At 43.3% G+C, this 14,955-nt stretch overlaps 1 protein-coding gene across 1 annotated transcript in view; it reads left to right on the forward strand.

The window, feature by feature from the left end:
• The first annotated feature begins 2,385 nt into the window (after positions 1 to 2,385).
• Positions 2,386 to 14,955, forward strand: part of LDAH (lipid droplet associated hydrolase) — a 98,211-nt gene continuing 85,641 nt past the window's right edge. Inside the window, exons 1-3 of the mRNA XM_028722338.2 lie at positions 2,386 to 2,521; positions 5,635 to 5,784; positions 12,054 to 12,188. Coding sequence (XP_028578171.2) covers positions 5,643 to 5,784; positions 12,054 to 12,188 — 277 coding nt within the window. The 5' untranslated portion in view covers positions 2,386 to 2,521; positions 5,635 to 5,642. The remainder of the gene's footprint in view (positions 2,522 to 5,634; positions 5,785 to 12,053; positions 12,189 to 14,955) is intronic.

The following is a 14,955-nucleotide window of genomic DNA, read 5'->3' on the forward strand; positions in this document are numbered from 1 at the left end:
GGTTTCGTGGAAAGGTGAGTTTTGAGGGGAGGTTTGAAGGAATAGAGAGTGTTGGCAGCACTACATAAATGTTTCAGGAAGGAATTCAGTGGGGCTGAATGAACACACTTAAAAGTAGGTTCTTTAGCTATATAAAAAAACCCCAAGACGCTATAATATCTGGGGTTACAAGTTTGCAGTTGTTTCCACTGTTGCTAGATTTGCCTGCTGGGTGTTTGCATGACACGGGACACATTCACGGTATGGGAAATGAAAATTTGAACTGCTGCATTTGAAAACAATATAACTTCATAGAGACCAAAATGTTATTTACATAGCAATTTAAAGATTATGGACAGTTCTGCTGACAAGTACAATGTAGCAGCTAAAGGCGGTTAGAGAAATGATGTCTCGGAAGGCCCGTGAGCTATTGTGAGTGGGTTATATATTTTATATTATATTTTATATATTTTAAGTTTAAATTTGGAAATTGGTTGGGCTTTAGCAGGATTTTATTATTGCATTTGACACCCTTGTAATACTTTAACATGAGCAGGTTGGCAATTTGTTTTCAAATTAACATTGGATTTTAATAATGTTAATAACAGCTATTGTTTTTCATGCCCTGCTACAGGCAATTCAGTTGAGCTCACAGGTGGACTCTTGACTTTAATTGAGAGGCCATGTCATCAGATGTGCAACATTATCCTACTTTAGGAGCAGGTAGGTTGCACACATAGAAAGACACACGAGTTAATTTCACCTAAATTGGAGGTGCTGTAAAAATTTTAGGGTGCACACATAGCAGACACACACTTCACACACAGAATAACCCCCCAAAAGTCATCTTTGCACTCCAACTTCCTCTGCAGAAGGAAATACCTTGGAGAAGAAGAAGAAGAAGAAGAAAATATTATTATTTATACCCCGCCCATCTGGCTGGGTTTCCCCAGCCACTCTGGATAGCTCCCAACAGAATATTAAAAACATGATAAAACATCAAACATTAAAAACTTCCCTAAACAGGGCTGTCTTCCCAATTGTTATTTCACTTCCAAATCCTTCAAATCCTGTTTTAAGAGCATATTTTGTGGAGTCGGCCCCAGTAACCTGGATTCAATAACTAAGGTACAGCATATACGATCTCAAAAGAATGGCCAGACTGCCCAGGTAATGCAATCAGTAAAACATGATCAGGTATCTTGACAGACAGGAGAGAAGCCATACTCTCAAATTTCTGTTGTAGACCGCCTCTTTCTGTGACGCATGTATGATGTTTTCGGGTGGTCTTTGGTTAAGGGGTTGGATGACGTCTAAAGTCTTTAAAGGTTCTTGCACACTTTGTTCTGGTCCTCACCTTCTTGCAAGTGGCCACGGGGGAACTCTGTAGCAATAGAAGAAAACAAAATATATTCCTTGCTAGAATGGATAGGTAAGGTGATGGACTATGCAGAATTGGCAAAGTTAACAGCTAAAATAAGAAAACCTAATGCTGAAGGTTTCGTGGAAGAACGGAAACCCTTTTCGGAATATTTACAGAAATATTAAATGATGAACACTTGAGCAGGATTGGAACTATGAGCATTAAAGAGATTAAAGGTTACAGTGGTTTTGTTAAGGTTTAAGAGATAGAAGATAGGCTGCAGCAAAGGGAGAGAAACACAAACACCATGGAAAAGGGAGTGGGATGTAAAAAGGGAGGCTATTATGTATTGAAAGGCATGTGGAAAAAATTTTGGAAACGTAATTTTAAAAAAGGCTTCTTTTTCTCTGACCAATAACGGACTTAGGGGACACTGCATCCCTTAATGGAGAGTTGGGCTGTAAATGTTAACACCCCCCCCTTTTTTTTTTTTCCTATAACAGGGGTTTAGCTAAATTGACCTAACTGGAATTTATTTCAACGCGGTGTTAAAATAAATAGCAAAATCCTGATAGCCCTCAACACAGCAGGGACTGGGAAGGGGGACCCCATTCTACACCTTTGCCATCTTAATTAATAACCTCTCAATGGGATTCGCTCCCACCCTCCGCCTCTAAGCAGTTTTAAGCCAGTGTTTCCCACGCTTGGGTCACTAGCGGCCGTCGGACGACAACTCCCATCATCCCTGACCGCTGGTCCCGCTAGCTAGGGATGATGGGAGTTGTAGTCCGACGGCCGCTGGAGACCCAAGCGCGGGAAACAGGGGCTTAAGCGAATGGCGAAACTGCCCAGCTAACCCAGATCTCGCTAACACAGTGGAGATAAAACCCACCGCTGGCCAAAGGCTCCAAGAAGCGCCAGCGGCGCGCAGCCAGCTCGGGGCGTTCCGCTTACCTCGGCGGGGGCGGGATGTCCGTGAGGTGTGGGCTCGGCATTGGCTCCGCAGCCCGCCTATCACTTTTCTCCGAGCCTGGCGGAAGAGCCGACGAGCAGCTTCCTTCCGACCTCTGTAGGGGAGTTGGGCCGGCCGCTTCGCTGCTTCCGCCCGGCCTGCTCATCAGCTGCCCTGTCTGGTTCTGTCAGCCGCGGAAAGCGCCCGGAGGGACTGATCCGGGCAAGGTACGTGTTTGGTTTCCTGACCGCTGAGCTCGCTTCGGCTGCTGAAGGTTTCCTCCCCGACCCTTGGCCGCTTTGCTTTCTCTCTCTCTCTGTTGCGCAGTGGGGGAAAGCAATAATAATAATAATAATGTTGTTTAGTCGTGTCCGACTCTTCGTGACCCCATGGACCAGAGCACGCCAGGCACTCCTGTCTTCCACTGCCTCCCACAGTTTGGTCAGACTCATGCTGGTAGCTTTGAGAATAATAATAAATGATGATGATGATGATGATTAATATAATATAATATTGTTGTTATTATTATTTATACCCCGTCCATCTGGCTGGGTTTCCCCAGCCACTCTGGGCAGCTCCCAGCAAAATATTAAAATACAATACCTCTGGTTAAGAACTTAATTTGTACTGGCGGTCCGTTCTTAACCTGAAACTGTTCTTAACCTGACGTACCACTTTCTCTAATGGGGTCTCCTGCTGCCGCCGCGCCGCCGGAGCACAATTTCTGTTCTCATCTTGAAGCAAAGTTCTTAACCCAAGGTACTATTTCTGGGTTAGCGGAGTCTGTAACCTGAAGCATCTGTAACCTGAGGTACCACTGTAATCCATCAAATGTTGTGAAGGGCCAGACCAGAAATAGCCTCTCTGGGGTGGGGAACAAGCCCTCGCCCATCCCCCAATTCATAGAATGGTAGAGTTGGAAGGGACCCTGTGGGTCATCTAGTCCAACCCCCTGCAATCCAGGAATCTCAGCTAAAGCATCCATGACAGGTGGCCACCCAATCTCTGCTTAAAAACCCCCAAGAAAGGAGAGTCCTTCCTTGGACTCTCCTTCAGCAGGACAGGTTCTTCTTTGCCTTTTTCTTATGGGCTTTGCTGCTGCTGCTTCTTGTTGTTTATTAGCATAGTTTTCACACAGTTTTAGGAACCTCAGGGGATTAACCCAGAAGTTGCTACTACAGCGGCAAGAATGTTACTTGTCCCCAAATGGAAAGAGGCAGAAGTCCCAGCAAAAGGGAAGAATGGATAGAAAAACTTATGGAAAATGCAGAAATGGCGAAACCTACCGGAAGAATAAGAAACCAAGATAACTATATATATATATATATATATGAATGAATGGAAATTTATTGAATACTTATAGATAACTTATAAACAGGTACAATAATCCTGCCAATGTTTTTAACAACCTGCAGTTTTATAAGGGTATATATATATATATATATATATGCTTTCGTATATATATATTTAAAAAGATGAATAAATGAGCAAATTGGGTTAATTTGGATATGCCAGAAGATATTAAAGACAAATTTAAGTAACCGCAGAAAGAAGGGGGATGGAAGTCAAGTTTTTTGAACTGTCAAAATGAATGTAAAATTAGTGAAATGTATAAAATTAGTGAAATGTATAAAATTAGTGAAATGTAGAAATTGGAAAAGTATAAATAAATAAATAGGAAAGCCAGGGGTGGGGGACCTCAAGGCTAGGGGCTGTTGGGGACTTCTGGCTTTCAGAATCTGGCTTGGTGCATTGAGGTATTAATATCGTTAGTACTTCGCAAGGAAACTCTATTCCTTTAAAACAGGAATGAGGAATCCCAGGCACCAAAAGTAGCCCTCAAACCCTTTCCACCTGATCCTTTGGACTCTAGACAGCCCATGTTCCCCTGTTCCTAGGCCACAGACTTCAATACCCCTTCGAACCTGCTCTTTCAGGGAGAATGCAGTCCCATCCAGGGTAGACAACTAACCCATTTCTCAGACAAGGGAGCTGCTCACCCACACTGCCTTTTGCCTTGCCAAGATTTGTTGCTGTGTCCACTGTTGCATCTGGACAGCCTGTAATTTCCCTTGCATGATGGATTGGCCTGATCAGTGATTGCGGATATGGGAGTGAGCTTTTGCAAGGTAACACTTTGTGTTGCCCACTCCTCTGAAAGATCGGGCAGATAGGTCTCAGGGTGGTTCACAGAAAACACAACCTGAGTGTTTCATCATTTTATAGCTCATGAACTGGGTCATTTAATGATCTGCGGCCATGTTCTGTTGCAATACTGTTGAAGCAAAAAAACCTATGTGTAGTGATCAGGTAGGATTGCTATGAGGAATTATAACAAAATATACAGTAAGCCATCTGTGTCAGCAATGAAAGCATTGCGTTGGCTGGGTTTAAACTATTTTGATATGATTCTTGATAAATCCACACCTCTGCATCCCTGTTCCATTTCTCCGTCTTGACAAGTCACATACTGCAGGCAGGCATCCTGGGTCATCAACGATAGTGGGCAGCTTCTTTTGATGTAGCTTTTCTGGTATGTTAATCTTAGGATGTTAATCTTAGGGCCACGAAACAGATCTCACCTGAAGCTGATAATGATCGCTGTCCTCCTGGCCATCATTCTTATTATGTATATTGCTTGTTTATCACCTCTGGGGTTGCCAGACGGCACTCCTTTTGTAGTTCTGTTTTGTTTAGTAAAGGTAAAGGGACCCCTGACCGTTAGGTCCAGTCGTAGAAACGCCATTTACCTTCCCGCCGGAGCGGTACCTATTTATCTACTTGCACTTTTGTTCTTTTGAACTGTTTTGTTTACCCCAGAAATAGGCGTGCTTAATTGGTTTTGGTAGTTTAACTTTTCCCCAATAGGGTTTGTTGAAATGCTCAGAAGAAATCTGATTGGTTCTTATGAACACCCTGTAAAAAGTTCTTTTGTGAATAAAACGACCTGGGCCGAGGGGTAGAGGGAGGGAGATTATTATACGCATCCTTCCCAGAGTCTTGCTGGTTCAAGCCTCTGTGTGTATTCTTATTAATCAGAGTTCAAACCTTCCTTTACTTTGAGAACGCCTCACCTATGTGTATAGCAATTGCCTCACTCCTGTTAGCAACTGTGCTGCAGCATTCTGCACTAATTGCAGCAATTGCATGGGAGGGAACATTTGGCAGCTGCTCTGAACGTCTCAAATATATGAACGTTTGTTGAAACTCTTGCCGTGGTTGTTGCCTGGCCACACAGGAGCAACAAGTCGCTTCTTCCTTTGCTTACAAGAAAGCCCATGTTGTAGGGCATTTTATGTCTAGCTAGATACATTTCAAGGCTTTTTCTTATTGTTTTCAGCCGCAAGCATGAAATCAGAACCTGAAGTTCCGCTGCACGAAGAGTTCACCTACGTTTATGGAATGGCTACGCAAGTCATTAAGTGTGGGCCTTGGAAAGATCTCTGGAAACGTAAAAGTGCTCCCAAAGCCTTGCTTCTAGTTATTCCAGGTATGTTTTCTGACACTTGAGGTTGTTGTTTTTTGTGCGCATTTCCTGGATTCCGAGAACTAAACCAAGCTATGACTTGGATGGAGGAAGACTTGGGTACGGTTGTGTTGAGCAAGTTAAAAAGGGAGGAAGGAATGACTTTCATTGATAGCTTAATTGAAAAACCTTAATAGAAAGCTTAATGGATAAGCTTGTGGTATTGTAGATGTGGCACAAAACCAGTCAGAGATCTGTTTGTCAAAGGATGACTTGCACCACAAACTAGGCCTAAACTGAAGGCCCAAAATGCAAGACCTGTGCTCCTTTACGTTCCTAATAATAATAATGATAATAATAATTTATTATTTATATCCTGCCCATCTGGCTAGGTTTCCTCAGACACTCTGGGCAGCTCCCAACAGAATATTAAAAACATGTAATGAATGTTAAAATGACGCTGGATTAGAAAATATGTGGTTATTTGCGGTAATGGATAAACTAAAAAGAAAAAGTAAGGTTAAAATTAAGCTAAAAATAAGGGAAGGATTTGCTGAACAATTAATTAGATGTTGGAATACAGAAAGGGGAGGTACGAGGAAGTCGGGAAAGTAATATATAAGAAATTAAGGCTTGAAATTATACATGTATTTTATGTCTGTTTTGTTTGTTGTATGGTTTTGTTTTGTTTTGTGTTATAAAAAACTTTGGAAACTTTTAATAAAAATATTTTTTAAAAAAGCAAAACAGAATATTAAAAACACGATAAAACATCAAAAATTAAAAACTTCCCTAAAGAGGGCTCCCTTATAGCCACTTTTAACCATTTGTCCGTGTTTTTATCTTTTTAAGTTATGTATAGTATAATCAGCTTTTAATTAGTAGTTTTTATCCCTTACCTGTTTTAAGTCTTATGTGTTCAGTTTATCCGTATGTTTTATCTTATGCTGGTCTGCGACTGAAATAACGTTTGATACTGATACAGTCAGAGATACTTTTATATTTAAATAAAAGTAGCAAGATCTTATTCATTTGTTGCATTATAAACGATATCATAAACACTATGCTTCAATTTGTTTCTGTTTCTTTAATGCTTATGTTTCATGTAATAAAGTCTTGTGTCTTTAAATGACAGTTGCAGGTTACATAAGGCTTTGTTGGTAAACTCTACTTCTTAACCCAATTGATTTATTTCACAACACTGATAAACAACGCTTGATTCCTGCGCCACAAGAGTTTAGACTGCATGACCCTCGGGGTCCCTTCCAAATCTACAATTCTGTGATTCTATGAAAGAAACCTCAAAGTGGTTTAGCACAAAAGAAGTAGTATTTTTTAAATCAAGACAAATTGACAACGGTACTTCAAAACATACAAAGGTTAAAATGCGAAAACACATTAAAATTACCTCAGCTTCCTAAGCATCTGAGTAGGCTTGCCGAAATACGGTTTTTGGCAGGCGCCCAAAAGCGTACGATCGAGACGCCTGCTTGATCTCAATAGGCAGGGAGTTTCAAAGTTCAATGTGCTGCCACACTAAACAGCCGTGCCAGTTCCGCCAATCGAAAAACATGTGGAGTAAGGCGAACTTGTAGTAAACTGCTTTTTTAAGGACCTTATATACTAATAGTAACACCGTAGTAAATTGGCAGCTAATGCAGATCTCTGAGCGCACCTGTTATATGTGGCAAAGACCTCACTCCTGTCAGCAATTGTGCTGCAACATTCTGCACTAATGGCTGCTTCCAGATCGAGTGTGAGGGGAGCCCCACACAGAGTGCATTGTAGTTGTCCAGTCCTGAAATAACCAACACGTGAGCTACCGTGGCAAGGCTTTCCTTGCCTATAGCAGTCAAACCTGTCACCTGCTTCCATGGGCAGAGCTGGACCCAAAAGAACCTCCAAACTGCGAACCTGCTCCTCAAGGTTGCAGGTTCGATTCCCATATGGGACAGCTGCATATTCCTGCATTGCAGTAGGTTGAACTAGATAACCCGCAGGGTACCTTCCAACTCTACAATTCTGTTATTCCCTCAGGGAGAGTGCAGTCGGATTCAGACAAAGCCAGCCACAGTGCCTTTGTCTAGCAACATCTGGAAGGCACCCAAATGGCTACCCAAAATCTAGACTTGCTCTTGAGAGCCAGCAAAGATCTGTTCTCTTTCTATTCAGATACAGTTGTACCTTGGAAGTCCAACAGCTTAGTTCCCGAAAGTTTTGGCTCCCGAACACCGCAAACCCAGAAGTGACTCTTCCGGTTTGTGAACTATTTTTGGAAGCTGAACGTCCGACGGGGCTTCCAATTGGCTGCAGGAGCTTCCTGCAGCCAATCAGAAGCCGCGCTTTGGTTTTGGCAGTCGAACGGACTTCCGGAACAGATTCCATTTGACTTCCAAGGTACGACTGTGTTGTTGTCATTGTTGTTACTGTTTCAGTGAGAAGGCCCTGGAGTTTCAGTAGGGAGGGAAAGGTCCAACAGCTGCTGTTTTCTTTTGTTTTTAAAAAAATTGCGGCAGAAGCTTTCTTAACGCTAGAATTTGGTGTGTTTACTTTTCACAAGTCTTGCTATTCAGGCTTTGCGAGCAGCATTTATTACCAACCAAAAACAACGTAATTATGAAAACAAAACAATTGTACTTTCTGACTGTAGCACGGAAACAGAAGTATACCAGAAGATGGTGCTGTTTTAAAGATAAGCATGGATGTTTTTTCTATATTGTTTTGATGAGCCTGTTCTCGGAATTAAAAAATATATATCTATGGTTAATTTTGAGATATAGTAAATTGCAGCATATGTTCTTGAACGAACTGTGATTTTGTTGTAGTTTATTACTGATTATACTTAAGAGCAGTTCTTTGAACCTTGCCGCTCTCTTCCAGAAATCTTTATGTACCCAAATTGGAAGTGTTGTCCATTTCAGTGTTCTTCCACATTCGATTGGCACACAGGAAGGGAGGAATTTAGGCTAAGGCAGTGGTCCATTGAGCTAGTGGGTAGCATTTCTGCATGGACATGAAACAAAGCTTTCTGCTTTCAAAATCTAGTGCTCTGCTCTCAAAAGTTTTGTAGGTGTGTTTTGGGGTCAAATAGGTAACACTTTTAAAAAGCAGGACTTTGCCTTGCTGGTTTTAGCACAATAGCTCCTGACAACCGTTATTTGAATTTTCAGTAAAAGAAAAGATAAAGGTAAAGGATCCCTGGACGGTTAAGTCCAGTCAAAGGTGCCGAGGGGGCCAGCACTTGTCCACAGACAGCTTTCCAGGTCATTTGGCCAGCTTGACTAAACCGCTTCTGGTGCAACGGAACACCATGATGGAAACCAGAGCGCACGGAAACGCTGTTTACCTTCCCGCTTCCGCAGTACCTATTTATCTACTTGCACTGGTGTGCTTTCGAACTGCTAGGTTGGCAGGAGCTGGGGAAAGACCAACGGGAGCTCACCCCGTTGCGGGGATTCAAACTGCTGACCTTTCAATCAGCAAGACCAAGAGGCTCAGTGGTTTAGATCCCAATGCCTCTTGTGCCAGAATCCTGGGAAATCTAGTCTGTTTCACGTTAAACCCATAGGAGACTGGCATTCCAAGAAGTGTTCATTCTTGCTTTAGATTCATTTTACAAAAATGTTGTTTTGGGTCCCTCTTCCCCATTCCCTCTTCCAGTTAAGTCATCACTAGGTATATCATTTTGCCCTTTGCAGTAGGGAAGAAGCTTGTCCTATGGCACCAAGTGGCAAATCACTACTGATCACTGCAAATCACGGCTGCCTGTCAAGGGATCTGCTTCTGTTCTGGCTTGATTTAACCTTGTGAAGAACCATGTTCTCAAAACTGGCATAATGAGCATATCCTTCCATTGAACTAAAAACTTCTCCGAGGTGGAATGGTGGTGAAGAAATTGAACAAGGAGCTGCCAGAGCTGAACCTTGTCTCTGCTGTCTTAGGACAACTCACTGTTCTCTCATCCTGTATCTGAAATATAGGTATAATGTTGGTGCTATTCTAGTATCAGAAGGGCTGTGATTGTTTGTGGTGTACAGTATTTCAGCCCCTTTGAACACTGTACGACTCTGTGAATGGCATAATTTGTTAGTGACGAAAAGTCTTTTCTTAAATGAGAGATGATGCAATTAGCCCATTGCAAGAAAACTCTTTTGTTGGATATTAACAGGAAACAAAACATTTGAGAGTTTCTTCTGCACACAGCGCTCTTAACTGTGGACTTAGATTTTAGTCCTGCAGAACAGGACAAATAAGATTGCATTACTTTGATCCCTTTCCAAAAAAAATCCCTACGCAGATGATCAAACTACCGTAGAATGAAGTTTCTTTGCTTGGGATTAGCTTGCATATCACACTGCCAAATTCTGAAGATGGTTTGCTCACATATTGGCTGTAGATACATAGCAGAAACGCTGGAAAACATTGGTCCAACCTCAATAAACAGTCTGGTAATTCAATAAGCAATATATTATGGGCTCGTTCAGTTTTCTGACAGCATTATTTTTGGTCTCGGCTGGCATTGTCTGTTTGGAGTGGTTTTCAGGGTCAGTAGCAATTCTAAGGAATAGCTCGGTCAGTAGAGCCTGAGACCCTTAATCTCAGGTGTCAGGGAACTGCCATCGGCTCAGGGGCGAAAGGAGAAAAGCCGGATGGATTACAGAGAGCCCCCAAAGATCGTGGGAAGCAGCACTTCCTCAGCGGAGGAAGGAAGCCACGCCTCTAGTGGAGAGGAGATGCAGGGGTTGGAGGAGGCAAGGCGGTGCCAGGACACCTTGCCTGAGCAAAGCGGGGAGGAGGGAGGTCCCCCGTTACCCAAGCCTGCCTTGCGCAGTGGGCTTCCGCGCAGAGAGGGGAGGCGCAGACTGGCCGTCAAGAAACTACTCTGCTGGGGAAGGTTTAAGGACCGCCCACTCTCAGATTCTGCCAGTGAATGAGCAAGACATGGAACAGAGGCGCTCTGGATTTTAAAGGTTTTTATCATATTGCCTGATTGTTCTCGAGCAACCAACCGATACCTCTAACATCAGGGTTGTGAGTTTGAGTCCCAACTTGGGCAAAAGATTCCTGCATTGGCCGGGGTTGGACTTGATGGTCCCTTCCAACTTTACCAATTTATGATTCCACAGCAGGGATGGCTAAACAGTGGCACTACAGATGGGAACACTGTGTGTGTGTGTGTGTGTGCGTGTGCGTGTGCGTGTGTGTATACACAAACACACACAAAAATACATATATATGACTAAGCAGTTGCTGTCCAATTGTGCCTGTTTTTATATGGTCTTAGCTGTTTCCTTTCTAAAAGAAATTTGAGCAGAACTGGACAAGAAATTTCATTTGAATTTCAACAACTTTATGACGATTTATTCAAGTTGAAAAAGCCGATATTGCCACCAGTTGACAATTCCACCCCCAACCCAATATCAAAGTGATGTTTATACAGAATTAGTCACACTAGAAACTCATTTTCCGAAGCAAGAAGTAAAAAAGATAATCCAAAATTCAAGAAGATCTCAGGCGGTGACTATTTACCCCAGGACAACAGTATTTCACCCACACACACCCTTAAAAAAAAAACCTCTCAGGTGCCATAAATTGCATGCATCATTGAACACAAAGCTTATCAGGATTATCTAAAGACTACTTAACAAGGATTATGCAAACACTTCTTCCTTTCACTGTTTAACTGCTGGTGGAACTGAGCGAATATTCAATATACTGCCCTATAGAATTAATGGTAAAGAGTGAAATGATGTGGAAAGCTTTGGCAATGTAAACCTTTATATTTTCTCTGGTGCTAGAAATACGATTGAAATAATAATAATCTTCAGAAGATGCATGAATTTTTATTTTTTTAGGAGAACACACCAGTTTTTTTAGGAGAACACACCTGTACAGTGGTACCTCGGTTTACGAACTTAATCCGTTCCGGAAGTCCGTTCTTAAACCAAATCTGTTCTTAAACTGAGGTGCGCTTTCCCTAATGAGGCCTCCCGCCGCCCGTGCCCTTCCACCATTCAGTTTCCGTTCTTAGACTGAGGTAAATTTCTCAAACCGGGACACTATTTCTGGTTTTGCGGAGTTTGTAATCCAAATCGTTCTTAACCCGGAATGTTCTTAAACCGAGGTACCACTGTATTAAGTACAAAGGGGTCAGCATGTGGTGACGATGCATGAGTTGGCTTCAAGTCCCAATGGTTCATTAGCAATGATGTGGCTTTTGCAGTCTTTTGATCATTGTGTTTCAGTTTATGACCTTTAGTTTTAATAGACCTTCCTCTCTGCTTTTCCTCCAGGTAATCCAGGTTTACCAGGCTACTACCGGGCATTCTTGAAAAAATTGTACTCTTGCCTGAATCAACAGTATCCGGTCTGGGTCGTAGGGCAAGCTGGACACTGTAAACTCCCCCAAGGCATGAAAATGATAGAAGGTACTGTGGAATTGACTTGCTAACATGCTACCATCTTGCAATGCTAGTACTTCCTCCATTGACATCCGTGACCGCTTTGTGTGTGCAAAACGATAGCTATCTTTTTTTTTTTTTACTGTGCTCTGTGAGAGTTGAAGCATACAGTGGTACCTCGGGTTACATACACTTCAGGTTACAGACTCCGCTAACCCAGAAATAGTACCTCAGATTAAGAACTTTCCTTCAGGATGAGAACAGAAATTGTGCTCCGGCGGCGCGGCGGCAGCAGGAGGCCCCATTATCTAAACTGGTGCATTATCTTAAGTACTTAACCCGAGGTACCACTGTGCTGTAAATCTTATCACAGTTTATACGCCCAAGACTATCCTCCTTAGAGACTATAAGAACGTAGACAATATATTCCAAGGTAAGAAGGTATTGAAATGAGAATAAATATCTTATAAGCAACATTAAAATACTATGCAGTTGGCTCACCTTGGAGAACTCTGGGATGTGATTTTTTTAAAAAATAGAAAGTCAGTGTTGGGGGGAAAGTGTTGAGTTGTCCATAGGTTGATAGTACAGTCAAACCTTGGCTCTCGAACGCCTCTGCTTTGGAACGTTTCGGTTCCCGAATGCTGAAAACCCGGAAGTAAATGTTCCAGTTTTCAAACTATTTTCGGAAGCCGAACATCCAACACGGCTTCGCCTTGAGTGCAGAAGGCTCTTGCAACCAATCGGAAGCCATGCCTCAGTTGTCGAATATCTCGGAAGCCGAACAGGCTTCCGGAACGGATTAGGTTCGAGAACCAAGGTTTGACTGTAGCAGGTTTTTATTATATATTTAGTAGGTTGTTGATGACTGCATTGTTCCCCTTTTTTCCATGTCCTTCTGGTGTAAAGATGACATTATTCATATTGAAAGGGTGTATGAGGTGTTACGGGAGGAGGAGTATCTCTGGTTATGTTCCTTCTGGAGTAGTTTGTCCAGCTTTGGTCCCCACCCTGCACTCAGCTCTCACTTGTGGCTTCTAGAAGCTGGTAGTATGTGACGAAAGGGACGCAGGTGGCGCTGTGGGTTAAACCACAGAGCCTAGGACTTGCTGATCAGAAGGTCGGCGGTTCGATTCCCCTTGACGGGGTGAGCTCCCGTTGCTCGGTTCCTGCTCCTGCCAACCTAGCAGTTCGAAAGCATGTTAAAGTGCAAGTAGATAAATAGGTACCGCTCTGGCAGGAAGGTAAACGGCGTTTCCGTGCGCTGCTCTGGTTTGCCAGAAGCGGCTTAGTCATGCTGGCCACATGACCCGGAAGCTGTACGCCGGCTCCCTCAGCCAATAAAGCAAGATGAGCGCCGCAACCCCAGAGTCGGCCATGACTGGACCTAATGGTCAGGGGTCCCTTTACCTTTATCTAGTATGTGACAGCAGACACACCCCGGGAAGCAGCTTTGACTGGCTGGCTAAACCAGGCGAGCTGATGGGTCTCAAACTTCAGTGAGTTTGGGACTTCCCCTGCATGAGAAGACAGGCTCTGGTGGATTGAGCAGAATAGACCAAGAGTCAAGAAGGCGGTTTCTGTGGAATCTGTAGATAGATGAAGGTGAGGAGCAGATGGGGCTCGCTAACCTGGAAAAGTAGCCCATCGAGGAGAAGGGAAACTGATACTAAACCTCCACTGCCTCTCGGGATATCTTTGGGAGAAGAAAATAAATCCTTCACAAATCCAGAGTGGAGCCCCTAAGACAGTTGGATGGTGCCTTGTACATCCTTCTGGCAACTTCTGCAGCCAAGCCTATTGCTCTGCTTTCCTTTGGACCACATCAGGAAAGGCGAGAGGCTTCACCCTCCAAGGGAACACTCCATTGTCTCTCGAGACAGACGGCTGCCAATGATTCATGTAAAAGGAGATGCACAGTTGTGCATGAAATAACTGGGGAAAGGAGGTACATACGCTTCAGGTTACATACGCTTCAGGTTACAGACTCTGCTAACCCAGAAATAGTACCTTGGGTTAAGAACTTTGCTTCAGGATGAGAACAGAAATCGTGCTCTGGCGGTGCGGCGGCAGCGGGAGGCCCTATTGGCTAAAGTGGTGCTTCAGGTTAAGAACAGTTTCAGGTTAAGAACGGACCTCCAGAACGAATTAAGTACTTTACCCTAGGTACCACTGTATACCATCTTGGGGCGGGGGGAATACTTATTTGGAAGTGCAGATACCTTTTTGCGTCTTGAAGGAATGACAGAAATGTAAATAGCAACAAGATTATGAGAACCCACAAACAGTAACTGCGCCAGCTTGTAGGAGAATTCTCTTTCCTTCCTAGATCTGTGTGTGTTCTGTAGATTTTCAAAACGGGTATAACCATGCAAATCCATTTTCGCATGGCTATCTACAGAGTTTCCTAGCTGTGGGCTCCATCAGCTTGTGTTTGCCGCTGACCCATGAGAAAGTAGTAGGCTCTTGGCTGCAGTGAACTTGAAAGTCTAATTCAAGCCCCAAGGCTTGCATGTTAGACATGTATAATCAATGCATGTCAGCTTGTGTAATCCAAGCGGCTGCATGCCACAGCTAAAAGAGCAGCAGCAAAGCAAAGCATCATGTCAAACTTCATACAGCACAGATAGACTCAAATTACTGGCGCAGGTCAGCCAAGCCAGACATTTGGCAGTAGAAGGCAAAACATAAAATATGAAAGGAGGTGGGGGGGGGGGTTTAACATGAGAGGGATTTTTATAAATACAGTGATCAGCTACGATTGATACACACATGCAATGATCATCTACAGCCA

Source organism: Podarcis muralis, chromosome 3 (assembly GCF_964188315.1).
Source record: "Podarcis muralis chromosome 3, rPodMur119.hap1.1, whole genome shotgun sequence".
Lineage (NCBI taxonomy): Eukaryota > Metazoa > Chordata > Lepidosauria > Squamata > Lacertidae > Podarcis > Podarcis muralis.